The sequence below is a fragment of the Oncorhynchus kisutch genome, linkage group LG17, assembly GCF_002021735.2.
Source record: "Oncorhynchus kisutch isolate 150728-3 linkage group LG17, Okis_V2, whole genome shotgun sequence".
NCBI classification, from domain to species: Eukaryota; Metazoa; Chordata; class Actinopteri; order Salmoniformes; family Salmonidae; genus Oncorhynchus; species Oncorhynchus kisutch.
The window spans coordinates 61,503,279-61,531,249 of NC_034190.2; the positions used below are offsets into that span (position 1 = coordinate 61,503,279).

Here is a 27,971-nt window from a genome sequence, read left to right on the forward strand (position 1 = left end):
GTAGTGGGAGAAGATGTAGCTAGATCGATTTTGGCCGATTTACTGCTAATTTTCTCATCGATTAAACATTTGATCTCCATACAGTTTTGTGTTTCCAAAACTAGAATTTGTAACTGAGTGGACTGCGTTTTGTAGACCTTACCCTTTGCCAAAGTTTCACAAGAGTGTGTTGTTTTGAAGGAGTGCAAGGGCAAATTGAGTTCGCTTTAGTACAGAGTAGGCGTTCCCTAACGGCAAAATACAAATAAATTGTAGAATGACCCAATAGGATCTCACTAGCTTGTGCTTGGCTCTGCCCACCTTGCTTGTTCTTTTCACTATGATTAATTTTCTCCCATTTGAATGACAGGTTCTGGTCGATATTGGGTTAGGGACGTCCCAAGGATCTCGATTAGCATGGACCGAACAAGCTCCACTCGTGACTTCCGTTTTTCCCTGAACCGGTAAACATGTATATATATTGTTGACTTAAATATCTGTCACTCATTAATTTGAGGCGTCCTATTGGCGCGAGATCATGGGCATAGGCGGATGTTATCGGCGTGGCACACTGTCGGGGGCGGGGTTGAAGGGTCGGACAGGAAAAGAAAAAGGCGAGGACATCTGCAACGAAAACGGTAATAAAACTAGTAGCTAAATGTAACCTATTTTAACATCGTTGTTATTGATCACCATGAAAAGGGACCATTTATAAACTAAATGTTTGGATGAGGCTTTAAAACGTGTTTTCTGTAGCCAAGATGACATTAGGCCAGAGTGACAAATTAGCTAGCGGCGTTGATGCCGGAAACGAACGAACAATTGAAGTGAAAAGACTCCTCGTTTCAGCTCCACCAGTCAGAGCTAGACAGGCCAATGCTAGATAGCAGGTCACCAGAGTCGGGTATACAGTGCCATCATCACCATTAGGAAGTTCGTAACACATCCCTGGTCTGAGAGCTAGCTAGCTAGCTCTTCACCCTGTATAGTCGAGAAGATCTCTAGCTAACTAACTCGCAAGATACCACTGACATGACAAGTGACAATGTAAATAACCGCCGTCCACCGAACCGCACTTGCAATACTGGGCGTTTTTAAACGAGACAATCATTGTAGCTAACTATTTGTTTGTCCAACTAGCTACAGTAGTTATCTAGCACTGAGTTTACGTGAGAAGAGGGGGAAATAACTAGCTAGCTAATCGAACTTGGGTGCGGCTACTCCATTCATAGACGAACTACCTTTAGCGCCTATTGACGATAGTATCTTCTGCCAAGCCTGTGGGGAATTTTAAGATCCCCAACGCTCATCGTTAACGCATCGCTTGCGGTACATGTTTTGGAAGCTGTACCTGTGCTATCTAGTTTACTCTGAACACCTTTAAGTGTAACTGGATAGGAAGTGTAGTTCGTCAACTGGAGGCACACATAGCATATAGGTCTGTGTAAAACTGCTTTACTTACTGTATTTTTTATTTGAAAGAGGGGCATATCAGCATGTTTCAAAAACCGTTTAGCAAGAGATGATTGACGTTTCATAACGCTAATACACAGCGTGAGCGAAGCTAACCCCTGAAACCCTGAGGGTTTTTGTGAGAGCTAGGGTGCAGGTGTTGAGGACATTCGTCCATGGGGTGGCTAGCTTGATCTCAATCAAAGGGTCTTCAGCAGGTAGTCTGCCTTTAGTGATGATAGTGACATTTCCATTTATGTATTTTCCTGAAATTCAGTAGTCTTAGATAAATAATTAAAGTTAGGTTACTATAAATCTATGGGGTTACAGGCCTTGAGCACAACGGACTGTTTTCCTGGACTCAGATTAACCCTAGTCCTGGACTGAAAAGCACTGCAATGGCAAAATATGTGTGTGGGAAACTGGCTCTATGGTAATGTTCCAGATGTTCAGATTCTGTTGTTACTGGAGCTGAAGTTGGTGGCTGGCTTTCATAGGTCCTTTGACGCATTTAGGAGGCTTAGCCCCGAATTCAGTTGTTTAAACAGGTGGGAACCAGGGTTTCAATTAGACGGTAATATCAAGCCGATAAATAAAATTGGCACCGGCAAATTGCCCGGAAAAAAAATCCCATTGCGGAATAGACTTTTAGCCTATTCGTTGATGTAAATACATTTGACTGGTCATACTTATCTTCTATGGGTAATTTGCATAATTTAGTGGTGCTAAATTGGCGCGTGTGTTTATTTATTTATCTTACTTATCACACGTGCACAACATAGATACAGAGCATGTGAGTGGAAAATCTGTCGGACAGCGCTTTTATAAACCCAATATTGCACAGCAATTCTAAACGTAATGGTATATTTCTCAACTGGTAATTGAAGCGCGCTACCCATTCGCCATTCAAATGCTAGGCAACATGCCAGGCTTCATCATCGCATCACTACACTTTGCCATGAGTATGAGGCAGTATGCATTTTGAGAACATAGCTACTTAATTGTTTGAACCCTGAACGTTTTACTTCATATGAGGCATAGTTCAATACCTTCCTTCAAAGTAGCCTAGGCAAAATCCGACCATATCTGTTGAAGATATTATTTTATAGACTTCCATAAGCCATTGAAACAAAGCCTATTTTCGCTCATGTCCTATATATATTTTTTTTCTGGTAACCAAATGCACATTTGCATGTAGCCTATTGCCTTGTGAGCATTCCTGTGCTAATAATGTTAAATAGTTTATCAACACTTTAAGCTAAACTTTCTGATCTGTTGCATCAGATTCATTGCTTTTTAACGTTCGTTGCCTAGGCCTACTGATTTGTATGAATTTGGGATCTATCGTCCCACAACTGTCCCAGTGTTTGTTTGGGCTATTTCTTTCTCAAGCTGACCAATATAATAGGTACATTTTCTACTACACGGAAATAAATAAAACCATTCAAAATAGCCTACTATTTGGCCACAGTAGATCATTAGCTATCCCTAGCCTTAAAACACGTTTTTTTTATTTTTTATTGCTTTGCCTACATTGGAAAGGAAAGGCAGCAAGTATCAGATAGCTGAGTTGTGATTGTCAGTGAAAAGTAGAGGCCCAACCAGTCATCGCAATATTTAAAAATAAAATCACGGGAAAGCAAATGGCTATTGCTGTAAAGAAAAGACAATGAAATGACTCCAAACGGTCTATTAGTTATCAAAATTCTCAACTTAATTAGGCAATAGGCCTACTGTTTGCTCATCTTATTGACACCAGCTGAGAGCATCGGCCATATCCCCGGTGAGTGCGCATATTCACTATCATTGTTGGTTCAGTGCCACTTAAATTGGTTTTGGACAATAATTTCCTCCAGTTTAGATTGACGTCATTTTTCTTTATGTTTGTTAGTCTTAGCAGAGTAGGCTACCCTGTAATTTGTCGTATAAAAAACATTTGATAATGTCCCCAGGCGTATAGTGTAGTAGAATTGCATGAAATGTGTTTTCCCTTAATAAAGAAATAAGAAACGTATCTGATAGTCTATAGCCCAGGCCTTCTACGCGCTCATCCATGCATTGAACAGTTTTGCAAACTGTCATAGTCAGAATCTACTCAGCCTACTATTCGTAACGTATTTCGCTGTTCGTTCATGTTGGCTGAGGTAAAGTACATGTGGAGTTATTCTAACATCTTCAAAGTGCGTGGTAAAGACTTGCATGTTCTGTTTAAGATGAATTAATTGAAATGTGATTTCTGTCATTCTGAGCACCATGGGTGGACGCCCTAAACAAGTTAAGCATCCAATGCACATGGGTTCCCTACATTTAAAATGCTGCCGGTCAAATGCCCAGCGCCATGTTTTCACAATTGAAACTATGGTAGGAACACTTCTGCACTAAACATGCACCGTAGTGGTCCCATTGAACCATGGTTTGGGTCACATTCAAAGGCCGCTGGATAAAATGCAGTCCAGTCCGACACATGAAGTGGTTTACACAGCATTATGGATTGTAGACGGAGTGGGCAATTAACAAAATGGCTCAGACTTACTTAGAGCCAAACGGAGTGCAGCGTTCCAATGTTCTGCCCAAAGTGTACACTTATTCAATAGCCTACATGGATTTAAAAGGTGGCTTACTACAATCCAATGCTTTTATGTGTTGGGGGTGAGCAAGAGGCCACACGTAGTTAAAATTGGGACGCAGCCAAGGTTAAATGTCTATTGGAAATATGGGCTGATAACGTAGTCAGTGCCGTAGAGTTCCAGAACACTGACCGCATACGCATTGAGTATGCAATGCATTACCTTGTTTGCATCCTCCACATGTAACGTTTAGCTAGCTCATTATTTACAATGGGGAAATAAGTTACGTTTCTTCACCGGTCTGTATTTTATACCGAAAAAACGACCTCATAACTTGAAAGCCCTGATTTGCGAAAGTTATTTAAGATGACAGGCTTGAAAATCCGTTCAGCCATTTTGGCACAATGACTCACTACCCAAACCACACGCAATTGGTTTCAAGTGGCCAAGAGACGTCGTGTGATCTCCTACTGCTTTGGAAGAACTGGGAATTAGGCGGAGGATATATTTAAATAAATGGATAGGTAGACTTCAGCTTTGTACTCATATGTTCAGTATATCATTCCTGTAAGATGACAGTATAGCACGTTGCAAAAGCCCTGCAGTTTTAAAATGTCTGTGATCCAATGGGAATTTGCGTATGTTTAGGCCATCATTAGGTAAAATATTTTATTTTTTAAAACAGTAATTGGTGACATATTTTCTCAAATCTAGACAAAATCTCTTATGGTCTGCTGTATCTCGGGCCCTACTACTATGTAGTAGTTACATAGTTTCTGACACCTTTATCTGAGTCCCACAGTTCATACCTTTCTAACAGTACTGTGTTTGTATATCTTATAATTTTTAAAACAAAATTTACTTTGAGGGTAGTATACAATATTATGCATTGTTTAGAAAATGCCACCAGAGGGGGTCTGAGTAACAGGTTAACACTGTATGAACACATTTGCTTACAAATCTTAATTTTCTTGGTTGTGCTATATTATCACAAACTCAATGTTGCACTTTAACTGAGAAATTCTCTTGCAGATGGCTGCGATCCGTAAGAAACTGGTGATTGTTGGTGATGGTGCTTGTGGAAAGACCTGTCTGCTCATAGTCTTCAGTAAAGACCAGTTCCCTGAGGTCTACGTACCTACAGTGTTTGAGAACTATGTGGCAGATATTGAGGTGGACAGTAAGCAGGTGAGATTATACTGTTAGTCACACAGTATGCTATCAAGACACAATTGAAATTTTTTTTTATGTTTAAGTCTTAGTTTTCACCTTTTCTCCAGAGCAAGTTACAGTTTTTGGCTAAACAGCAGTGTATGCATTCTCTACTGTAAGTCGCTCTGAATAAGAGCATCTGCTAAATGATTAAAATGTGAATTTCTGCTCTCCATGTGGGTTCTAGGTGGAACTGGCCCTCTGGGACACAGCTGGACAGGAGGACTACGACAGACTACGGCCTCTCTCTTACCCTGACACTGACGTCATCCTCATGTGCTTTTCCATAGATAGCCCCGACAGCTTGGGTAATACATTAGTGACTGTAAAGTTAATCTATCATGTGTGGTAAATGCAACAAATTATCACGTTTCACTAGTAGCCTTTTCCTAACATTATCCCCTGTGTCTGAAACAGAGAATATCCCAGAGAAGTGGACCCCTGAAGTAAAACACTTCTGTCCAAATGTACCCATTATTCTTGTGGGTAATAAGAAGGACCTGCGGAATGACGAGCACACGCGTCGGGAGCTAGCAAAAATGAAGCAGGTAAAGTATTCATTGTAAAAATGTATATTATAATTTCAGCAAACACTCATTGTCCTTATCCATTCAGGATATTTCTTAAATGTAGCATTGAAACTAAACAATCCATGACATTTATTTTAATGTGGTTGTGTTGCCTCATAGCTACTGACACTTCATGTATTGTCTGTTATTGTCTAAATATACACAGGTTGAGGTTTTTGTTTAGTTAAGTTTAGCTAGTTATGTTTTTGTTTGGCTTGTTATGATTGGTGGTTTAGTATGTCACAATGGATGCCAACCATAGAATACCTCTGAACACTTTTACACCTCTGACACGTGAACAGGAACCAGTGAAGCCAGAAGAGGCCCGGGACATGGCTAACCGCATCAATGCGTTTGGCTACTTGGAGTGCTCAGCCAAGACGAAAGACGGCGTGAGGGAGGTGTTTGAGATGGCCACCAGGGCCGCGCTGCAGGCCAAGAAACGTGGAAAGAAGAATGCCTGCCTCCTGCTATAGAGAGCTGGAGAAAGACAGGAGCGGGTAGGAAGGGGGAAACAAATTGGGCAGAGGAAAACGCTGCACCCCTCTTCTAAGTCTGCCTCTGTGGAAGGGTGGGTGAGTTTCAAGGGGGGTGTGAGGGAGAAAAACACAATTAAACTAGGCCAAAGGAAACGGTGAAGGTCAAATGTAACGAAAAAGGGAGTTTACATTGAAGGCCAAGTTGATTGCCAATTGTTTTTTAAAATAAGATAATCATAAGGTTAAGATTTTTTAAATTGGGTCTTGGACAGGTAGAAGGGTAAAGAAAAAACATCTCTCTGGTAAACTTGTCAGGGTGGTGTACTCTGAGGGACGGGATAAAATTGGTGTTCATGATAGGTTGTTCACCATAGCGCTATTGCCCTGGTTCATAGAGCTGAGCATCGTCAGAGAAAAAGGGGGTTTCGTTGCATCATGGTGCATGTTCTCCCAACTCTGACCTCCCTGGCTTGCAGTGTCTGTCTGCGCTTGTCTTTCATTTCTGTCCAGCCATACCATAGGTGTTTATTTTCTTTGTTCTCCCAATGGATAGACTAACCCTATATTTGCACGGACCAGCATCTCCTTCTATGGTATCATAATCTTGCATGGACCAGCACCTCTTATGATATAATTGGTCCAATAGTATAGTTAATTTGATACAAGCTATTTTGATTTTAAATGGCTACATATTTTTATTTGCCTTTGACTATAAAATGTATATTAAAATCCATACAATAATATTGATACTAACTGATTTTTGTACGCCTGTTCATGTATTATAATGAAAAATAATTTTTGAATTTGGTTTTATCATTAGTTGGCCTCAAGTCATATAAAGAATCTACATTTGATGCGGACTGTCAAGCACTGTTTGGTTTGAAAGGGGGGGGTGACTTTTTATTAAGTGATAAAGGTTTTGCAAATTTGGTATTTTCCTCTTGCAGATTGTTCTTGCCTGCATGCCAGGCTATTATTGGGAGTGGGTTTTGAGTGGGTTTTTAATGTGACCTTTTGCTCACTCCCTCCAGTCCGTCTTTCTAAAACTGTATGTCTTCCTGTTTTTCCCCTCTTGTACTGTATGTTTAACCTTGTGAGAGTCTACTGGCTTATCCTGTATCAGTTGTGCATATTTTGCAAAAATTAGTAACTTTAGGATGAGTTTAAAAAATAACATGTAAAATGCTTAGTAATCCATGAAAAAGATTGACAATATGTCATACTATTAAACGCAAGTAATTTCTTTAAATAATATCTTAGTCATTTGTGTGGGAGGTCTTTTGTATACAAATGCATCCTCACATTTCCGCAGTCCTCTTTTTAAAAGTACTCTTAAGAAAATAAATTGTTATAGGGAATGGTTGGTTGTCGTTCTTTCATGCTTCATGCCTCTCAACACAAAATCCCAAGATGTGAATGGAATTTATTCACGATTCTGTTACAAAACAGTACAAGATTGAACATTTGACAGAATACATCAAGGCATCTAGAAAGAAGTGCATCTCCTGGCCATCCCTCATGTAACATTTTTCACTTCAGTATTTACAATGTGTGGTGGAGTCCAGCAACAAACTCCTGGTAATAGGGCTCTGTAAAAAAAGAGAGCAGTCAGATTTGTCTCGAATCTTCTGCTGTTGTTGGTGTTTAAATGATTGACAATTGCACGACTGTAAATAGTTTTTATGGTGGCTGCAGTTCCGACTTTCACTTGACCTCTTCCCGACAGTTGAAGGTATGAGAGGCCCAATGTGCGGGATACTCTACATATTTTTTTATACATAGCTGCTCCGGATTGGACGTCTGTGTGGTGTAGTCTACAAACGTTGACATGTACAACACACTTTTGTAACAGTAGGCTATTACAAACATAAGCATGACACAAACAGGCAGTCTAAGTAGAGATTCCATGTTATTTTTTCAGGAGGGAGTACCTGCAGCTATTTAGACATCAAACAAGCAAGACACTGTCTAAATAGCGATTACATTTTTTTTTTCTTCTCCCATTGTCCTTGCGGCAGACCGATCACTGGAATTCATTAAGATTTTGCCACTGTCAAACAGGTTACCAGCTACAGTCATTGCCAAAAGTTGAGAATGACACATTCATTTTCAAAGTCTTCTGCCTCAGTTTGTATGATGGCAATTTGCATATACTCCAGAATGTTGTGAAGAGTGATCAGATGAATTGCAAAGTCCCTCTGCCATGCAAATGAACTGAATCCCCAAAAAACATTTCCACTGCATTTCAGCCCTGCCACAAAAGGACCAGAGATTCTCTCGTTAACACAGGTGTGAGTGTTGACGAAGATGATGCTGGAGATCACTGTCATGCTGATTGAGTTAGAATAACAGACTGGAAGCTTCAAAAGGAGGGTGGTGCTTGGAATCATTGTTCTTCCTCAGTCAACCATGGTTAACCGGCAAGGAAATATATGCCGTCATCATTGCTTTGCACAAAAAGGGCTTCACATGCAAGGATATTGCTGCCAGTAAGATTGCACCTAAATCAACCATTTATCAGATCATAAAGAACTTCAAGGAGAGCGGTTCAATTGTTGTGAAGAAGGCTTCAGGGCGCCCAAGAAAGTCCAGCAAGCGCCAGGACTGTCTCCTAAAGTTGATTCAGCTGCGGGATCAGGGCACCACCAGTACAGAGCTTGCTCAGGAATGGCAGCAGGCAGGTGTGAGTGTATCTGCACGCACAGTGAGGCAAAGACTTTTGGAGGATGGCCTGGTGTCAAGAAGTACAGCAAAGAAGCCACTTCTCTCCAGGAAAAACTTCAGGGACAGACTGATATTCTGCAAAAGGTACAGGGATTGGACTGCTGAGAACTGGGGTAAAGTCATTTTCTCTGATGAATCCCCTTTCCGATTATTTGAGGCATCCGGGAAACAGCTTGTCCGGAGAAGACAAGGTGAGCTCTACCATCAGTCCTGTGTCATGCCAACAGTAAAGCATCCTGAGACCATTCATGTGTGGGGTTGCTTCTCAGCCAAGGGAGTGGGCTCACTCACAATTTTGCCTAAGAACACAGCCATGAATAAAGAATGGTACCAACACATCCTCCGAGAGCAACTTCTCCCAACCATCCAAGAACAGTTTGGTATAGAACAATGCCTTTTCCAGCAAGATGGAGCACCTTGCCATAAGGCAAAAGTGATAACTAAGTGGCTCGGGGAACAAAACATCGATATTTTGGGTCCATGGCCAGGAAACTCCCCAGAGCTTAATCCCAATGAGAATTTGTGGTCAATCCTCAAGAGGCGGGTGGATAAACAAAAACCCACAAACTGCAAGCATTGATTATGCAAGAATGGGCTTCCATCAGTCAGGATGTGGCCCAGAAGTTAATTAACAGCATGCCAGGGCGGATTGCAGAGTTCTTGAAAAAGAAGGGTCAACACTGCAAATATTGACTCTTTGCATCAACTTCATGTAATTGTCAATAAAAGCCTTTGACACTTATGAAATGCTTGTAACTATACTTCAGTATTCCATAGTAACATCTGACAAAAATATCTTGACACTGAAGTAGCAAACTTTGTGGAAATTAATATTTGTGTCATTCTCAAAACGTTTGGCCACGGCTGTCTATAACGTTCGGTTGCCCATAGGTGGAACAGCTACTCTGGCAAATTTCAATCATATCCTGTGGTACTTGCGAAATAACAGTTTTAACCTGTTACGCAGATTGTTTTGCCCCAATGCAAAACTCAGGTGGGGAGTTCACCATCATTGCAAGCATCGACAAAACAGGTGGCAGTCATGTTATTTTTCAGCAACTCGGGCTACGATATGGCAGCATAACTGTAAAAATGAGGCTACATCACAGATGTACAGTGTGGTTAAACCAGACTGTTTTTCCCTCATGCAATATGTAGACTGCACCCTGCTTGTGCTTTTGCCATATTCTTATTCACAACATACAGGTTGTAGCCTACAAAATATTTACTTTGGAATGTTCGTTCAAATAGCAGTGGGCTTTTTATTTCTGCTTTTCAGATACGAGGCAGAAACGTAGCTACATCTTGTTGATCATATTGGTAGAAGAGGGTGAGGAAAGAAACAAACAAAAGGGAGCGTGAGCAGCAGCTACGTGAACAATGCGTCTGTAAAATAACACATGCGCGGAACATGAATCAGATCTTCAGTTCTGGGGGGAAAATAACCTGGGGGGGGGGGGGGGGGGGGGTGTTAACGACAGATCCGCAGCCTCTGCCTAGTTTTTATAACTGTTATCCCATGTCATTAATTGATGTACTGATGCAAACCTGTATCAGGCTGTATGTAGGAATGTCTGATGAGGAAGTCTAGGACCACCATGGCACAGTTGGGCTTGAAGTCGTCACTGATCAGCAGTTCTTTCACCTGAAAACAACATTGTAGGCCTACTTGAAGACATTCTTTGCGGGCCAGACATAAAAACTAACATGCAGTACTAGAGGTGCTCAAAAGTAGAGTGGCTGACCTTGTCCATGGAGTAGAGGTAGAACTCTTGCACCTCCCCATCCCCTATCTTAGGCTTGAACTCAGGAGGTAGCTCCAAGTCGAACACAAACTGGCTTTCAGGAAACACCCCTTCCTCATCCTCATAAGTATAGCTATGAGAGAAGACACAGGGGTGATTGAAATAATGTGGATACGATTGTAGGCCTATGTAAAAGCATGCAAAGAGATATTCTCAATAAGACACTGCAGACAGAGCTGGCTACTCCTGTTGAGATGTCAATCACCTCACTGTGCTCACGGGGCGGGCAGTCTCTGCTATGTCTTCTGGGATGCAGGCCTCCTCCTCACATTCCTTGATCAGGGTGTTTTTCACACCGATACCTGCTGCTAGTCCCCCAGCTGCCTGAAAACATGGTGGAAGAACATGGTCAAACCAGTTTGCCATTCACAAAAAAATATGTACCGGTAAAATGTAAACGGTTGTATTCTAATTTTAAATCAATAGGTGCTGACCAGGTTGTCCAGTTTTCCAGGGTAGGTCTGCTTGGTCATGGATCGTCGTCCCACCCACATCCTGAGTTCCCCATTTTCACCCTGGCAGTACCCATTAATATGGACTCCATACCGTTTCACTCCAAAAAGGCCTACAAAGACAATGTTAATAGGGCATGCAGGGGGAACACTGGGATTATTTTCTACTGTTATTGTTTAGGACACGACTTACTTGTGGCAGATCTCTCCATACACATTAGTGGAGTGTCGCAGAATCTGGGCATTACTTCATACTTCTATAGAAGATGCCCAAATACATAATTTCAGGGAATTTAAAAAATGTGTATAGTTTGTTTTCAGTTTTACAGCATATTGTAATACTCTCACCTCATTTCGCCATCCTTTCAAGACAGTCAACAAGCCTTCCCTCCTAAGTGACTGAAGAACAGAATCTACAGCATCTGACCTCCTCCCATAGGAGTCAAGATTTTGGCACAGAGTAATAGCGCCACCTTGTGGTGGATTGAAGACCTCTGGAAATGTACTCAAAATGGACGCCACTTTGGAAGGCACCCATCCAACTTGCTCTCCTCCCACCTCAAACCGAAGGCATGTGGTGCGACTGGAGCCTGGGTGACACAAACATACATATTGGATGCCAGAGAGATGTGTTGTAGTATAGCCTAGATAATGCCTCATTCACGTACTAGTCGGAACTCGGAAATGTCCGATTTTCTAACTGGTTGTAGTTAAACACGTGCCAGGTTCAACCAGTTAGTATGTCAGATATTTCCTAGTTCTGACTAGCACGTGAACGCGGCATAACACCTAATAATTGTCGCTATCAAACACACATAGCTAGCCACAGCTTGTAATTCACTTCCAGTTATCACAAATAGTTTTAACTCTAACCTGGCGAATAAAAGTTATTCATTCGGCGAAGCACCTGGAGCATTTTTTCCGACCAGGTAGTCATGATTTCGAGCCTAGGTTTCTGACGCGAGTCCAATGATTTTATGAAGGGTAAAAATTAAACAACGATATGTTATGTTTTATTTATGTAGCTACATAATCTTTTCACTGTGATTATTTTGCAAGCGCCATGTTCCTCTCAGCGGTGTGTACTCGGCGTGAGCAATCGCGCACTGCACAAAACGCCCACATGATTCGCAACATTTCCATTGGTTGAAGACGCGTCTGCTGCAGCAGCTGCTTAACGCACGCCGATATTTGGAGTCACAAGGGCTGTGTCTGTATGTATGTGTGCGTGCGTGTCGCCATGTTCAAAACAACTGGGAACTATGAATTCTCCGACTTCAATGACTTTAATACAACTTGGAACTCGGAAAAAAACAAGCTCCAACTTGGCATTCCAAGTTGAACGGCATTTCAACTCGGAATTCCATGTCAGAAGTTTTCTAGAGCGCCGACCTGAAGATCACTGACATCATGAGTTGACCTCGTTTCTGTCTGAGATGCAGTTGTCCCGGATGACCGTTCAAAACGAGTTTTCTCAGTCGGATAACGTTTTTTTTTTTTTTTTACGATTTCCCAGTTGTCTTGAACGCACTGAAGTCGGTAGTCAGAGATTTCCCGAGTTCCCAGTTGTTTTGAACGTGGTATTAACCCTTGCCAACACCTTGGACTTTCTGTTGATGTTGATAGGCAATCCTGCTGATATCAGTTTTATTGAACTGAATACACTTTCATCTGTATTACTGAAAATCTTTATTTATTGAAAATATACAGTATTGTGGAGTATAGTGTTTACTCCCATTTGTTAAGATTTTGAATTGAATGATCTATGATTATTGGGGATTAAATACATTTATATTTAAGGAATACACTTCAAGGACATAACAAGACCCCTTGTCTTTAAGGGCTTCTAGTGCTCCAGAGTGATGCAGCAGTCTAAGGCACTGCATCTCAGTGCAAGAGGGGTCACTACAGACCCTGGTTCAGTGGTCTAAGGCACTGCATCTCAGTGCAAGAGGTGTCATTACAGTGCCTGGTTTGAATCCATGCCATCACACAATGGTGTGATGGCATGTCAGCGCTAAGAAGAGGTATGAGTATTTTCCCGGTCTGAGGGTCCATGAGTCTTTTGATTCCTTTACTCAACCCCCTTCATGAATTCCAGGAACTCTGTGGAAGAGTGACACCCAGAGCACATGATAAATCAGCAATAAAATGTCTTACTGACTGCCTGGATTTGAACTGTGAAAGGTTTGGCATGAAAGGATAGCCTTGATGAGTGTCAAAAAATAATAATAATTACACATTCTGGAAGTGCCAACCTGATCTTTGTATTATTAACTTTGCTATCTTGTTAATATGCAGCTGTTTAAAGGGCAAATCCACAGATGAAACAATAACAAAACTGACACCCCACCTTTGTTTTGATAAAAAGCTGAGGGATGGATCTGGAGAAATGTAATCACTCTCAGATTAATAGACAGAGCTATGGATTAAAGGACTGACCATCCATGATATCAAAATGATTGTTTTAACCATGTGTTTTAACCAGTGTTTGTTTACATTTACAATGTTTACAAACATTGGAGAAAAACAAGCTTATGTTTTGGGTTCTCTTGGAGTGTAGCAGTTGAACTAAGCTCATGAGGCACTTCAAGAATTAATGGATATATATACCGTTCAAAAGTTTGGGGTCACTTAGAAATGTACTTGTTTTTTAAAGAAAAGCATTTTTTCAATGCTGATTTGAATGTCAATAAAAAAAAATTGCGCAAACATCCTTTCTGAATTTGAAAGTGATCCTCAATTGAATCATCTAATTTTCAAAAGTATCTGTAATCCGATTATGATATTTTTGCTGGTAATTTAACGGATTTCAGTTACCATTTTTTTTGTAATCCCTTACTTGTAATCTGTTACTCCCCAACCCTGCTTGACACTCAATATTACTGCATTTACCTTTGACCAGTCAACGCTAATGTGGGAACATTTCGAAATGTGACTACCAATCAAAGGTACCTTGGGGATACTGAAATCATAATTTACAACCCGGTAGCTCTTGTGAAATATATCTCAAATAGAGGTTGATTGGTAAACCCATTTCTCGCTTCTCACAGCTCTTGGAAGCGGATTAGGGCTTCTTAATGTCATCAATGTCTATTTCAGTCAAGCAGCTAGAGATGGCTTTCCTCAGGGACCGTTAACCTCTATTCACCTTTGGCTTGTGTCCAGAGAGTGTGCACAGTCAATACAATGTGAACTGGAGCATAAAGCCATTGTGTGAAATTTGTTAAACATAACACCACAGTCATGACAGGATGTTATTTTCACATACATTTTGCAGACGTTCTTATCCAGAGCAACTTACATAAGCAATAAGGGTTAAGTGCCTTGCTCAAGGGCACATCGACCGATTTTTCACCTAGTCGGCTCGGGTGATTCGAACCACGACCTTTCAGTGACTGGCCCAATGCTCTTAACGGCTAGGCTACCCCCTCCACAACCTAAGCCAACAAACCCCAAAGCAAAGGCATGTGATTTCATAACAGTGCCTTGTTTTTGGCTCGTCCAGTCACAGTACACCCAGGTACACCAATGAGGGAAGTTTGAGATCATGACCCTCCTTCCTACTTAGTACATCAGATGAAGATGCCTAATCGATTCTAACTGTCCTCGACATAAACTATCTAGCATCCCCCTGTGTCACCTAACTACCACCTAACTACCACCCTGCAGGTTTTGTCCCTGTATCTGTACTCACCGCTGCTTTGTATACATCATCCATGGCTGCTGGCCTGCCTTTGTCTCTGTTTCTGTCACCGGAACACAATGATACTCCCACAAATACCTCAGACACAGGACAAAGGATAGAAGCAACACCTGCCCCAGCCTTTATTGTTAAGGGCATGTGGTGTTAAAAAACTTCTGAACCGAGGCAAACTCTGTCAGTTAGTTGTTTCATTTAATGAAGTGTGAATATACAGTACCAGTCAACGTTTGGACACACCTACTCATTCCAGGGTAGGTTTTCTTCTTATTTTTTTTTTTACAATTTTCTACATTGTAGAATAATAGTGAAGACATCAAAACTATGAAATGACACATATGGAATCATGTAGTAACCAAAAAACTGTTAAACAAATTAAAATATATTTTATATTTGAGATTATTCAAAGTAGCCACCCTTTACCTTGATAACGGCTTTGCACGCTCTTGGCATTCTCTCAACCAGCTTCACATTGAATGCTTTTCCAACCGTCTTGAAGGAGTTCCCACATATGCTGAGCACTTGTATGCTGAGCACTTGCTGCTTTTCCTTCACTCTGCGGTCCAACTCAATTGGGTTGAGGTCGGGTGATTGTGGAGGCCAGGTCATCTGATGCAACACTCCATCACTCTCCTTCTTGGTCAACTAGCCCTTATACAGCCTGGAGGTGTGTTGGGTCATTGTCCTGTTGAAAACAAATGATAGTACCACTAAGCGCAAACCAGATGGGATGGCATATCGCTGCAGAATACTTTGGTAGCCATGCTGGTTAAGTGTGCCTTGAATTCTAAATAAATCATAGACAGTGTCGCCAGCAAAGCACCCCCACACATCACACCTCCTCCTCCGTGCTTCACGGTGGGAACTCCACATGTGGAGATAATCCGTTCACCTACTCCGCGTCCCACAAAGAAACGGGGGTTGGAAATAAAAATCTCAAATTTGGACTCGTCAGACCAAAAAACAGATTTCCACCGGTTTAATGGACATTGCTCGTGTTTCTTGGCCTAAGCAAGTCTCTTCTTCTTATTGGTGTCCTTTAGTAGTGGTTTCTTTGCAACAATCGACCATGAAGGCCTCATTCACGCAGCCTCCTCTGAACAGTTGATGTTGAGATATGTATGTTACTTGAACTCTGTGAAGCATTTATTTGGGATGCAATTTCTGAGGCTGGTAACTCTAATGAACGTATTCTCTGCAGCAGAGGTAACTCTGGGTCTTCCTTTCCTGTGGCGGTCCTCATGAAAGCCCAGTTTCATCATACAGTAGCTCTTGATGGTTTTTGCGACTGCACTTAAAGAAACTTTAAAAGTTCTTGAAATTTTCCGCCTTGACTGACCTTCATGTCTTAAAGTAATGATGGACTGTCGTTTCTCTTTGCTTATTTGAGCTGTTCTTGCCATAATATGGACTTTTACCAAATAGGGCTATCTTCTGTATACCAACCCTACCTTGTCACAACACAACTGATTGGGTCAAACGCATTAAGAAGGAAAGAAATTCCACAAATTATCTTTTAACAAGGCACACCTGTTATTTGAAATGCATTTCAGGTGACTACCTCATGAAACTGGTTGAGAGAATGCCAACAGTGTTCAAAGCCGTCATCAAGGCAAAGGATGGCTCCTTTGAAGAATGTCAAATACATTTTGATATGTTTAACACTTTTTTGGTTATACATGATTCCATGTGTTATTTCATAGTTTTGATGTCTTCACTATTCTACAATGTAGAAAATAGTTTACAAAAAAAACAAAAAAACTTAAATGAGTAGGTGTGTCCAAACTTTTGACTGGTACTCCATGTCTGATGTGAACATAATTTCTTTGCATGTAGTGAGGTTTCAGGTTTCTTTCATTTCTGAAAGTGCTATACCAGGCCTTGAGTAAAAATACTATTTTGAAAGGTGGGTGGCAAATGTGACTTCCTCTCACACCACACTACTCTCTAGAATAACCTGAGGTTTGTCAGGACTTATAATGGGGATGGATGAATTCAGTTACTTTGAGCACTTTACTTAGCCACATGTTATTTTGTGTCTGGAATTATGTAATTTCCTTATTGTTGCAACAGATACTGCACATAGGTTTAGGTACTTATTAAAGCATAATGTATATTTAAACAAATGTTCTAAAAAAACAATAAAAACAGTAGTAAATTAATTGTGTTGCAAACCAGACTTGATTCTCACATGGACTCAAATAACCTGTGTTTTGCTGTCAAGGGTATATTGAGGTCAGCCTCTTAGCCAATCACCTTATTAGTAAAAAGGCATTGTGAAAATATTCAAGATTTCTGAATTCTCAGACCATGCAGTGCATTGAAAGGCACAAGGACAGATTTATTAAGAATTTGCGCCAGTGCAAAGTTTGCACCTTTGTTTTCTATACTTGCAGTAAGGTTGTTAATTTTCACAATCTTTTTTTGACATTTACCAGTAAATTTTGGGGCACATATTCATAAACCGTCTCAGAGTAATATCGCTGATCTAGGATCAGTTTAGCTTTTTCGAAAGGGAGACTTGGTCCTAGATCAGCACTCCTAAGATTCTTTATGAATACAGGCCCATTAGCAAACTTTGAACTAGTGCAATCGTTGAGTAAATCTGATCCTATAAGTATCTATGGCGTATGCTCAGATTACTCATTAGGATTGCATACTCAGTCTGTTTTGTTCCTGGTTGGCCAGGCAGCAGGTCAGCAGGTGTCTGTTTCTAAAAGCAGGATGATGTAGGAGTGTTTGGTATTTACTCTCTCTGAGTGGTTGGTGTCAGGCACACCTTTTTAAATCTCACTAACAGGATGTGGACACCACAATCGAGTAGGAGTTGGACAATTTGGATGGGGTTTTGAAAAATGTTTAAGAAATTAGACATGAAATACAAACAGGGGTCATACTGGGAGAAATAGTGGTAGGGGGCCAGTGATAGATGTGGCCCAGAATGCAGTAAGTGTTGCTGCAACCATATCCCACTCCCAGAGATAAGGTTAAGTGTTCATGTATATTAAACTTACTATATCGGGAAACATGAATTGACATTGTCGACATACATTGTGGTTGTCTTAGTTACACGCATTGTGTGTAAACAGAGGAGAGGCAAGGCCCTGGGGACATTACAGGGGGGAAACTGTGCAGTCAAGCAGGGTCACAAACCAGAGGAAAAAAACTCCAAGAATTTCTCAGGAGTGTGGTCTCTGTGTCTCCCTGTCCTGTTGGCTGGTAGTGGTTGGTGGTGGGGCTGGGTTGTGGGGGTGTTGGACTCAAAGCAGCCTTTCATTCCAGCTGGGCTTTGAGAGATAATTTTTTTCTTCTTTCATGGCCATACTGTACAGCGGGCTATACCTCCTCTGGCCTGTGGCCAATGGGAATGTCTGTTTGGGCTGTCAGAAAGCACTCCGCTGGTTGACATCACAGTAATTTGATAAGCCGTCTCTGACTGGACCTCCTCTATTGGTTTGTTAGGTATACAAGGTGCTAGGGGCGGAGAGGAAAGAGGTGGTTCTTGAAAAGGAATGAAAGAGGGTCTTTGTCCTGAAAATGTTTTCCTTTTTTATTTTTTCACCCACTCCTCTGCTTCCTCTCTCCACTCCTCTCTCCTCTCACCTTTGTTTTTTTTGTTGGGTTGTGTGGCCAAAAAATATTTGTTGGGGGTGAGACTATATAAAGGTCCTTCAGGAGTTGAGATTCCTCACACTCAGTTTGAAAGGGTTACTGTCCAAAGGAAGACTGACCAGGAGAGTCCAGAGCTGACCATGAACAGATTAGCGCTCCTATGTCTCTGCCTATGCGCAGCAGTCTCACTAATCAGTGGGAAGTCCAGCAGGAGAGCAGAGAAGCTCAGGAGGTCCAAACCCCTGGTAGCAACTGACTCATCTGAACCGGATGATACTAATGATGCTGTTTTCCCCGGTAAGTTTTCAACATGATTTTGGAAAAGGGTGGTGGAATGTTAGATGTAGGAAATGTGCACAGTGCTTCTAGTTTTTGTGATTTTAGCATTTACCCAATTGATAGGGTGGTCCACAATGCTTCACGAAGAACTGCATTCAGTTTTCTAAGACTGAATTGGAGTGTGGGGCTTGTATATCAGTTTCATGTGTACTTTACCTGTGGATCATGTGTCGTGCAGGTGAGTAATGCTATGTGTGTCTGTGTGTGTATGTGTGTGTCTGTCTGTCTATTGCAGGCCGCAGCGGGCAGTGCTCGGTGAATGGGATGTCCCTGTTTGACGGGGCTATGTGGTCGCCTCAGCCCTGCCTTGTGTGCCAGTGTCAGATGGGAACTGTCAGCTGTCACCCTGTTCCCTGTGCCGGTAAGCTGCAGCTGCATTTACACAGCGGCCAGTTTGTACGTCTGCCTTCACTCCTATTGTTCATCATTCATGTTGTAGATTGTTATTGAACGATTATACTCTTTTTTTGTGGTTATTAGATTTCATGGCAGCTTCTAGTTGAAATGGTCCATGCTGCCATAAAGTGTACAAATTGACCAGGGCATGGAATTGAACATACATACAGTACCATCCAAAAGTTTGGATACACATACTCATTTAAGGGTTTTTCTTTATTTTTTGCTATTTTCTACATTGTAGAATAATAGTGAAGACATCAAAACTATAAAATAACACATATGAAGTCATGTCGTAACCAAAAAAGTGTTAAACATATCAATATATATTTTATACTCAAGATTCTTCAAAATATCTACGCTTTGCCTTGATGACAGCTTTGCACACTCTTGACATGGTCTCAAGCAGCTTCATGAGATAGTCACCTGGAATGCATTTCAATTATCAGGTGTGCCTTGTTAAAAGTTCATTTGTGGAATTTCTTTCCTTCTTAATGCATTTGACCCAATCAGTTGTGTTGTGACAAGGTAGGGTTGGTATACAGAAGATAGCCCTATTTGGTAAAAGTGTCACACCCTGGCCATAGAGAGGTGTTTATTCTCTATTTTGGTTAGGCCAGGGAGTGACTAGGGTGGGTATTCTATGTTCATTTTCTATTTTTGTATTTCTTTGTTGTTTGGCCTGTGGTTCTCAATCAGAGGCTGTTGTCTATCGTTGTCTCTGATTGAGAACCATACTTAGGTAGCTTTTTCCCACGTGGGTTTTGTGGGTAGTTGTTTTCTGTTTTGTGTCTTTCTGCACCAGACAGAACTGTTTTGGTTTGTGTTCATTCTCTTTGGTATCTTGGCTAATCAGTGTTCAGTTCCAATAATAAAGATGAACATGTACCACGCTGCAACTTGGTCCTCCACTCCTTCCAACAGCCGTTACAAAAAGTCCATATTATGGCAAGAACAGCTCAAATATGCAAAGAGTAACGACAGTCCATCATTACTTTCAGACATGAAGGTCAGTCAATGTGGAAAATTTCAAGAACTTTTAAAATTTCTTCAAGTGCAGTTGCAAAAACCATTGAGCGCTAATGATGAAACTGGGCTATTTGACAAAGAAGGAGAGTGATGGAGTGCTGCATCAGATGACCTGGCCTCCACAATCATCTGTCCTCAACCCAATTGAGATGGTTTGGGATGAGTTGGACCGCAGAGTGAAGGAAAATCAGCCAAGAAGTGCTCAGCATATGTGGGAACTCCTTTAAGACTATTGGAAAAACATTCCAAGTAAAGCTGGTTGAGAGAATGCCAAGTGTGCAAAGCTGTCATCAAGGCTGTCACGCCCTGACCGTAGAGATCTTTTTATTCTCTATGTTTGGTTGGTCAGGGTGTGACTCGGGTGGGAAACTCTGTTCTTTGTTTCTATGTTTTGGCCGGGTATGGTTCTCAATCAGGGACAGCTGTCTATCGTTGTCTCTGATTGGGAATCATACTTAGGCAGCCTTTTGTATTTGTGGGTAGTTGTCTTTGTTAGTGGCATTATAGCCTAAGTAAGCTTCATGGTCGTTTCCTTTGTTTTGTTGGCGAAATGTATCAATAAAAGAAATGTACGCTCACCATGCTGCACCTTGGTCCGGTCATTTCCACCACGACAGCGATTGTGGCAAAGGGTGACTACTTTGAAGAATCTCAAGTATAAAATATATTTTGATTTGTTTAGTACTTTATTGGTTACTACATGATTCCATATGTGTTATTTCATAGTTTTGATGTCCACTATTATTCTACAATGTAGAAAATAGTAAAAATAAAGAAAAGCCATGGAATGAATAGGTGTATCAACTTTTGACTGGTACTGTACATGTGTACATATACTGTATAAATGTGAATTTAACATATATTGCCCTTTCCCTCAGGTTCAAACAACCAGCACACAGTGGCTCCCAAAGCCAAGAAGCCCTCCCCTAATGCAGAGGACAAAGAGGGGATCCCAAAGTGGAAGAAGAGTTTCCAAAGGAGAGCAGGAAGTCAGAAGGAGGAGCAGCCTGTTACTCCAGCGAAAGTGGTGGGGGCCCATGGGAATATAAAGAGGGCAAATGAACTAACAATGCTTTAAATGTTGTTTATGATGCAGGTTGGCGTTTATTGTCATTCTTGTCCTGGAGGCAGAAGTGGGCGATTTCGGGACTTAGGGTTAGCAGTCTGGTTAAGGTTAGGGTTAGGTTTAAAATCATATTTTATGACTTTGGCTGTGCCAGCTAGCGACCACTTTGCAGAGCTGCCTCCAAGACAAGATTCATGATGAAAAATACTAACCTGCGTTTATGACTGAGAATTGGCTGACAGGGATATTTGTGAGGACAATGAGTCACCAAATGCAGAATCATTTTAAATATATATATTTTGTGTGTGATGTCTATGTTGTAAAACCCGTGGCCACCCAGAAGAAGCAAGAAGAAGCAGTGAAGAAACAGGAAGTGGCAGTGAAGACAGAGGTTAGGAGGGCTGATGTCCCTGTGGCCAAGAGGCGTGACCCGAAGATAACCAAAGTCAGCCTTCCATACCTTCCCTACGATGACGATGATGATGATCACGATGACCACGACCACAGTGAGCATGATGATGATGACGACGATGACAATTACATCATCAGGGCCATGGGAAAGCCCACCATGCGGGCCAACAGGCACCCGGTTGTGGCACCGACAGGGAGACCAGCCACCACTAGGAAACCCGTGGTGAGGGCGCCGGGGCCAGGACATCCTGTGGTCACGTTCCCCAGGAGACACAGCATCATGGAGTCTCTCCCTGCTGGCTGCCTGCTCTTGGAGTCTCTGATCACCTGTGGAAGCACTGGCATAGCCCACATCCCCATCCTCTCAGATCAGGGGGTCAAGACCCTCTATCTGGCAGGTAAGGATATACAGAGATCTCACATGTTACTTACAGGGACAATTGGCATAGTCAAGCAATGTTTAATCCGTTTGAATTTTGTGAAGGCAAAGGATTTATCATTGTCTATAATGGCTTCGAGACAATCAAATGTGGTTTGCGGTGCATACACAGTTGCATATAAACATAGTTTGTACACAAAGATACTGCATAAACACTAATGCAGGTCCAATAGCATGAGGGACAAGGTTTTTCTGTTTGAGGTGACTGGGTCAGTTTGTGTTCTATTCTCTTATCAGACAATAAGATCAGTAAGATCCCTCACCAGGCACTGGCTGGGCTGCCCAACCTGGAGTGGCTGGACCTGAGCAAGAACAAGCTGGACGACTCCTCCATCAGCCCTGACCTGTTCCGGGTGAGTCTTGGAGCATATTTCTTCTCAACATATTTGTCTTTGGTTCCAGTTGGACCTCTACTGCGCTCCCAGACCCACCTACACATCTCAGCCTTATGTTACTAAGGGCTCTATTGACCATTCTCATGCTGCATTGCCTGGATTCCTCTCGGTCTGTTCTGAAAGAATATTGACATGGAATATATGTCACAGTTTAGTGTTATAGAACAGGGTTTCCAAGACTCGGTCCTGGATCCCTCCCCTGGGTGCACATTTTGTTTTTAGCTCTAGCATTACATAGCTGATTCAAATAATCAAAGCATGATGATGAGTTGGTTATTTGAATCAGCTGTGTAAGTGCTAGAGGAAAAAAACAAAACTTGCACTCAGGGGTAGCCCTCAGGACCAAGTTTGGGAAACCCTGTTATAGAATAGTACAGGTATGTGCATGTTATAGTCATTTAAATTATAGGTAGCGCCTAATGTTTCAACAAGATGATCCATCTTGTAGTTGGACTGCAAGGACTGCTGCTCTCTCCCAGGTAGCGCATAAGAGCAGAAGTCTAATCTGGCGCCATCAGGTTGAATCTCACTTAGCTGTTGAAATAAATCGAGGAATATCGTCGGTCAACAGACAAGCCACAACTAAAAACAGAACAATAATTTTTGGTAAGGTGTCCTAACATTCACCTGTTCCCACTCAGTTGTCATAGTCCCTTGATGCCAAGAACTCACAGTGCTAAAAACTCCCTTGAGAGAACATTAGTGTTTATCAACTACTCTGCTTGCAGTACATCTCAGAGTTGACAAAGACTATATAACAAAGCACATTATGAGAAACTTCATAAATAAGACGGGGTGGAATTCAATAAAATCCCCACTGAGAACAGCCATCGCTGGAGAAATTTAATTATTATTCCTGCGCCATTGAAAAACACAATTATGTACATAGCCTACAAGCCTATTACAGAGTATAGTAATTATGTAGGTTATTCAGCTGGTAGTTACACTGGAATAAGGCCGTGTACCAAATGAAACACACATTGATGGTATATCTCTTAAACAGCAAAGTAGAAGTGTAAGGTAAAATTGCAGTTCTTGTGCTTGGCCATAATAGAGAGAGGGACACTGGTTACATCACAGCACGCCTTCTGTTCTAGCACACCTTCTGTTCTAAGGTGGGTGGATTTTTGGCTTGTTTCAGACCCTGACCAAGCTGAGGAGGCTGAATTTAGATGGCAACAATCTGACCAAAGTCCCCTCGTTTCTACCGCCATCCCTGGTGGAGCTGAAGATCAATGACAACAAGATCCTGGGCCTCACACCTAGTAGCTTTAAAGGTATGTGAATGAGTGTACAAAGATTTGTTCTGATAGGATGTGCAGAATAGTACTTTAGCATTGTTGGCATAGCCCATTTGGCAACAAATATCTGGAAAATAAGTCAAATAACTACATCAGATATTATTGACATGTTGATATTGTCGTGTTGCGATTTGAAAACGTGGCTCTCCTCAGGTTTGTCCAAACTGCTGACACTGGAGCTTGAGGATAACCACTTCCATGATGGGAATGTGTCACCTTTGACCTTCCGGCCCCTGAAGAAACTCATCTATCTGCGACTGGAGGACAACAAGTTGCGGGCCATCCCCTCTGGGCTTCCTACGACCCTGCAGGTCAGTGATTGGACAAGGTGCCTGTGATGCCACTTTAGTGAGCATGCAGGAGCCAATGACATGCAGTAAAGTAGCCTCAATCCAACAGAGGAGTTTAGCTTGGGGAGGCATGACTTTCTGAGACATTTGGGTCAATCAAGCTAAATTATTTTCCCTTATTTGAAATGCTTATTGGGTGCAGAGCCATGACGTAGTGGTCACACTCCCCGGCACATGTCACGTATACAACTCCCCACTGGAGACCAGAGTTCAACCCTTGCGTCCAGCATTCCCCACCTAATTTCCCCACCGTCTGAATAAAGTCCAAATATACAGTATATAATAAAAAATAAATATGTCTTGGTATAGCCCACAGACTCGTCAATAATGTAGTAACATGACAGAGGTTTCTGATGTTTTACTAAACATGCATAGTTTTTTTGTAATTGCAAGCTAGGTCCATACATACCACAAACTCCGATCTGTAGTGTGTAGACTGGTTAGGTCTCCCTCACCCCCTTAACAACACGGTAGGTCCCCCTCACCCCCTTCACAACACGGTAGGTCCCCCTGAACCCCCTAAAAACACGGATACTAAAGGTGTTTTGCGACTTGTATTTCTAGACACTTCACCTGTCAGATAACAGAATAGAAGAGGTGCATGAGAGGATCCTTAACAAGACTGTCAACCTCAGGTTTCTGGACCTCAGTTATAACAAGATCCGGGAGGACCGCATAGCCCCAAGGGCCTGGATACACCTGTTGTAAGTCCCAACAACCCAACCTCTCTCCATTCTTACTTTTGCAGCATTTAGGAGGTTGTTCAGTGCAATGATTACTGATTACTGCTACTCTGGTTTTGATCGCCACCTTGAAGGGACTATTAATGCAAACATACAGTATTTCAGATCCTCTGTATTTACTTTATGAATGTATTGAATATAATTTTTTGACAAACGATGTAGTAAAATGTATGAATATAAACATGATTGCATACAGGATTCTGAAGCAAAATGTGAAATGATGTAATTCATCTGACACTCAGTGCATTTGTTAGTCTCCCAGTTTGAGTGGCAATAATGAGTGGAAAATATTTTTGCAGGGCACAATTTTAATTGCATATTTGAAGAAAGGGGAGGGAAAAGAGGAGGGAAAAGCAGCGTGAGATTGTTTCGGGACGTGCTGATGTGGCTGGCTACACAGCGGAACAGCAGACTCAGTCCAGCTTTATGATTGGGCTTGACTGTCTCCAGAACCTAAGGGAGGGACTGCTGGCTCTTAGTGGTTTTAAACTACAAAATCGTGGCATAGATGTGATGGATATGATGGAACCCTCTGGTGAATGATTGGGAAACATTGAACCAGCCTTCTAAAGGAAAGGTGGACTAGTAATATAGATCTAAAATTGAAAATCTCTGTCAATTGGAGACATAATGCAGTACATTCATTACCTTCTATCTATTCATGTCATCAAGCTTTTCACATATTGAGCAAAAGATCTCCCTGTATTTTCCCTACCATTTCAGAAAGTTGGAGTCGTTGGATCTGTCGCACAATAAGCTGGTGCATGTTCCCTCCTTCCTCCCTGTGGGCCTTAAGCAGCTCCACCTGCACCACAACCAGATTGAGCGGATCCCTGGCTACGTGTTTGGCCACATGAAACCGGGACTGGACCTCCTGCACCTGTCCCACAACAGGCTGGCCAACGACGGCATTGATAAAGTGTCCTTCCTGGGTCTGTACAACACTCTGACTGAACTCCTGCTGGACCACAACCAGCTTCGCTCCATCCCCAGGGGGCTACTGAAGCTCAAGAGCCTGCAGCTCCTCCGCCTCAACCACAATGTTATCAGGTAACTCAACCACAGCGTTAACAAATTACTCAACCACAATGTTATCTGGTAACTCAACCACAATGTTATCAGGTAACTCAACTGTGAAGTTATCTGGTAACTCAGCTACAACGTTATCTAACGTAATTAAGTTCCTCTCTCTGTCCTCTTCCTCCCACTGGGAGACAAACCAACTTTGAGAAGAGCACAGTACTGTACTCTTTTTCGAAATAAAATAGAGACAGATAGCCAGTTAGCCACATGCAGTCTCTAACCATAATGGCACATCCAAATCTATTGTGAATCTCACTGTGTAATTTTTGTTTTCTCTCTGCTATTTCCTTTGATCAGGTCAAAGGTCCTTCTGTCTTGTCTGAATATTCTGTCTTTCTATCAGTGGTCACTGAGTGCCCAGCTGTCTGTTTGTTTTTCTCTCCTCCGTGCAGGGACGTTCCTCTGAACTCTCTGTGTGACACGCGCCTGAGCGACGACTCGCCCCTAGTCTCCGTTCACCTGGAGTACAACTTGATTGACCGGCGCCTCATCCCACCCACTGCCCTCTCCTGCATCAAGACCTACCATAGCATCATACTACGGCCACAGAGTCACGAGGAAGATTACCACCATGAAGATTATTAGTATCCCTCTTCCTCCCCTCCCTCCTCCTCTTTCACCCTCTCCAACCCCCTGTCAGTTTGTCCTGGGTTTCACCTAGTGCCTCATTACATAATTCCCTCTGACTCTGTCTCTGATTGTCTTCTCTGATGCGTTGTGATTAGGTTAGTCAGACTTATGATACCCACACTGTATGCAACAGGTGAACTTAGACTTCTATCCTAAGTCTTACCATAAGTCCAGGGCAATGTTAATGCAACCAGCCCTTTGTCAGTGGGCTTCATTATCACAAGTAAACAGACAGATTATGTGTTTGTCTTTGACCTGTTTCACAGAGTCACTCTGTAAGGCAGTGTTAGGTTTTACTTGTGACTTTAATCTTGCTTGATAGTAGTATGTATCAAAAGAAACAGAATGTGCAGTTACCCAGGGTGATCCAGGTAGCTACTTGATAGTAGTGCCCTCTACTCTAGACTCACTGTTGTTGTTTTTTAATGAATTGATGAACAACTGTTTCAACTTTGTGACCAACTTGTGTAATGAAACATTTTGAAAATAAAACATGGAAAATAATTGCTGTTCATTGTCTATGGTTACTTTAAATAGCCTGAGTAGGTCTCAGTAGCTCAAACAATCTACATGAGCAGCACTGGGTAGAGGCAGTTGCTGGTTGTTTTATCCTTAGTTGATACTGTATTTAAGTGGTTGGATAGTACAAAATTGATTATTTTGGGCATATATCATAATTTTCTTAGCTCACCAGAGGTGGTTGGATTGTAATTGGTGTATTTACTGTAGTTCTCAACCTAATGAGGAAGTTTACAATCTCTCACTCTCTCTCGCTCTCTCACACACACACAAAAGTGGTAATGAAAAGGGGACTGGACCAATTCTTGGTTATGGCTTAAAATACACTGCACAAAAAAATTAAGGGAACACTAAAATAACACATCCTAGATCTGAATGAAATATTCTTATTAAATACTTTTTTCTTTACACAGTTGAATGTGCTGACAACAAAATCACACAAATTATCAATGGAAATCAAATGTATCAACCCATGGAGGTCTGGATTTGGAGTCACACTCAAAATTAAAGTGGAAAACCACACTACAGGCTGATCCAACTTTGATGTAATGTTCTAAAAACAAGTCAAAATGAGGCTCAGTAGTGTGTGTGGCCTCCACGTGCCTGTATGACCTCCCTACAATGCCTGGGCATGCTCCTGATGAGGTGGTGGATGGTCTCCTGAGGGATCTCCTCCCAGACCTGGACTAAAGCATCCGCCAACTCCTGGACAGTCT

The 27,971-nt window shown here is 41.9% G+C and overlaps 3 protein-coding genes across 6 annotated transcripts; 2 read left to right on the forward strand and 1 right to left on the reverse strand.

The window, feature by feature from the left end:
• The first annotated feature begins 485 nt into the window (after positions 1-485).
• On the forward strand, positions 486-7,616 carry LOC109908045 (rho-related GTP-binding protein RhoA-C-like). 3 transcript variants are annotated; one of them, XM_020506436.2, is made up of 5 exons: positions 486-617; positions 5,031-5,186; positions 5,398-5,518; positions 5,628-5,758; positions 6,082-7,616. In XM_020506436.2, the coding sequence occupies exons 2-5, from the start codon at positions 5,031-5,033 to the stop codon at positions 6,253-6,255; spliced, it is 582 nt and encodes a 193-aa protein (XP_020362025.1). In that variant the 5' UTR covers positions 486-617; the 3' UTR covers positions 6,256-7,616. The 3 variants fall into 3 exon arrangements, with proteins under 3 accessions (XP_020362025.1, XP_031650107.1, XP_031650106.1); XM_031794247.1 differs by lacking the exon at positions 486-617 and adding an exon at positions 2,863-3,214; XM_031794246.1 differs by lacking the exon at positions 486-617 and adding an exon at positions 3,549-3,575.
• Positions 7,617-7,663: 47 nt separating this feature from the next.
• tpk2 (thiamin pyrophosphokinase 2) lies at positions 7,664-12,349 on the reverse strand. The gene is made up of 8 exons (XM_020506435.2): positions 12,113-12,349; positions 11,588-11,829; positions 11,433-11,496; positions 11,222-11,352; positions 10,993-11,111; positions 10,728-10,860; positions 10,531-10,627; positions 7,664-7,847 (listed from the first exon to the last, which is right to left on the reverse strand). Exons 1-8 carry the CDS (start codon positions 12,174-12,176, stop codon positions 7,801-7,803), a joined length of 897 nt encoding a protein of 298 aa, XP_020362024.1. The 5' UTR covers positions 12,177-12,349; the 3' UTR covers positions 7,664-7,800.
• A 6,145-nt stretch (positions 12,350-18,494) lies between these two features.
• si:dkey-6n6.1 (extracellular matrix protein 2) lies at positions 18,495-27,241 on the forward strand. 2 transcript variants are annotated; one of them, XM_020506437.2, is made up of 10 exons: positions 18,495-18,851; positions 19,129-19,254; positions 21,197-21,345; positions 21,725-22,193; positions 22,472-22,587; positions 23,771-23,906; positions 24,084-24,241; positions 24,845-24,984; positions 25,747-26,073; positions 26,499-27,241. In XM_020506437.2, the coding sequence occupies exons 1-10, from the start codon at positions 18,695-18,697 to the stop codon at positions 26,689-26,691; spliced, it is 1,971 nt and encodes a 656-aa protein (XP_020362026.1). In that variant the 5' UTR covers positions 18,495-18,694; the 3' UTR covers positions 26,692-27,241. The 2 variants fall into 2 exon arrangements, with proteins under 2 accessions (XP_020362026.1, XP_020362027.1); XM_020506438.2 differs by having other exon boundaries at positions 18,514-18,851; positions 21,728-22,193.
• The last annotated feature ends 730 nt before the right edge of the window (positions 27,242-27,971 follow it).

Bases quoted from the DNA above. Each gene is read 5' to 3' on its own strand.
- LOC109908045 (XM_031794246.1), top strand. The intron at 5,187-5,397 runs GTGAGATTATAC...TGTGGGTTCTAG, and splicing joins TTGAGGTGGACAGTAAGCAG to GTGGAACTGGCCCTCTGGGA. The intron at 5,759-6,081 runs GTAAAGTATTCA...ACACGTGAACAG, and splicing joins AGCTAGCAAAAATGAAGCAG to GAACCAGTGAAGCCAGAAGA.
- tpk2 (XM_020506435.2), bottom strand. From the start codon at position 12,176: ATGACTACCTGGTCGGAAAAAATGCTCCAGGTGCTTCGCCGAATGAAT. The intron at 11,353-11,432 runs GTAAGTCGTGTC...TTGTCTTTGTAG, and splicing joins TATGGAGAGATCTGCCACAA to GCCTTTTTGGAGTGAAACGG. The intron at 10,628-10,727 runs GTCAGCCACTCT...TGTTGTTTTCAG, and splicing joins ACCTCTACTCCATGGACAAG to GTGAAAGAACTGCTGATCAG.
- si:dkey-6n6.1 (XM_020506437.2), top strand. From the start codon at position 18,695: ATGAACAGATTAGCGCTCCTATGTCTCTGCCTATGCGCAGCAGTCTCA. The intron at 18,852-19,128 runs GTAAGTTTTCAA...TGTCTATTGCAG, and splicing joins TAATGATGCTGTTTTCCCCG to GCCGCAGCGGGCAGTGCTCG. The intron at 19,255-21,196 runs GTAAGCTGCAGC...CCTTTCCCTCAG, and splicing joins TCACCCTGTTCCCTGTGCCG to GTTCAAACAACCAGCACACA.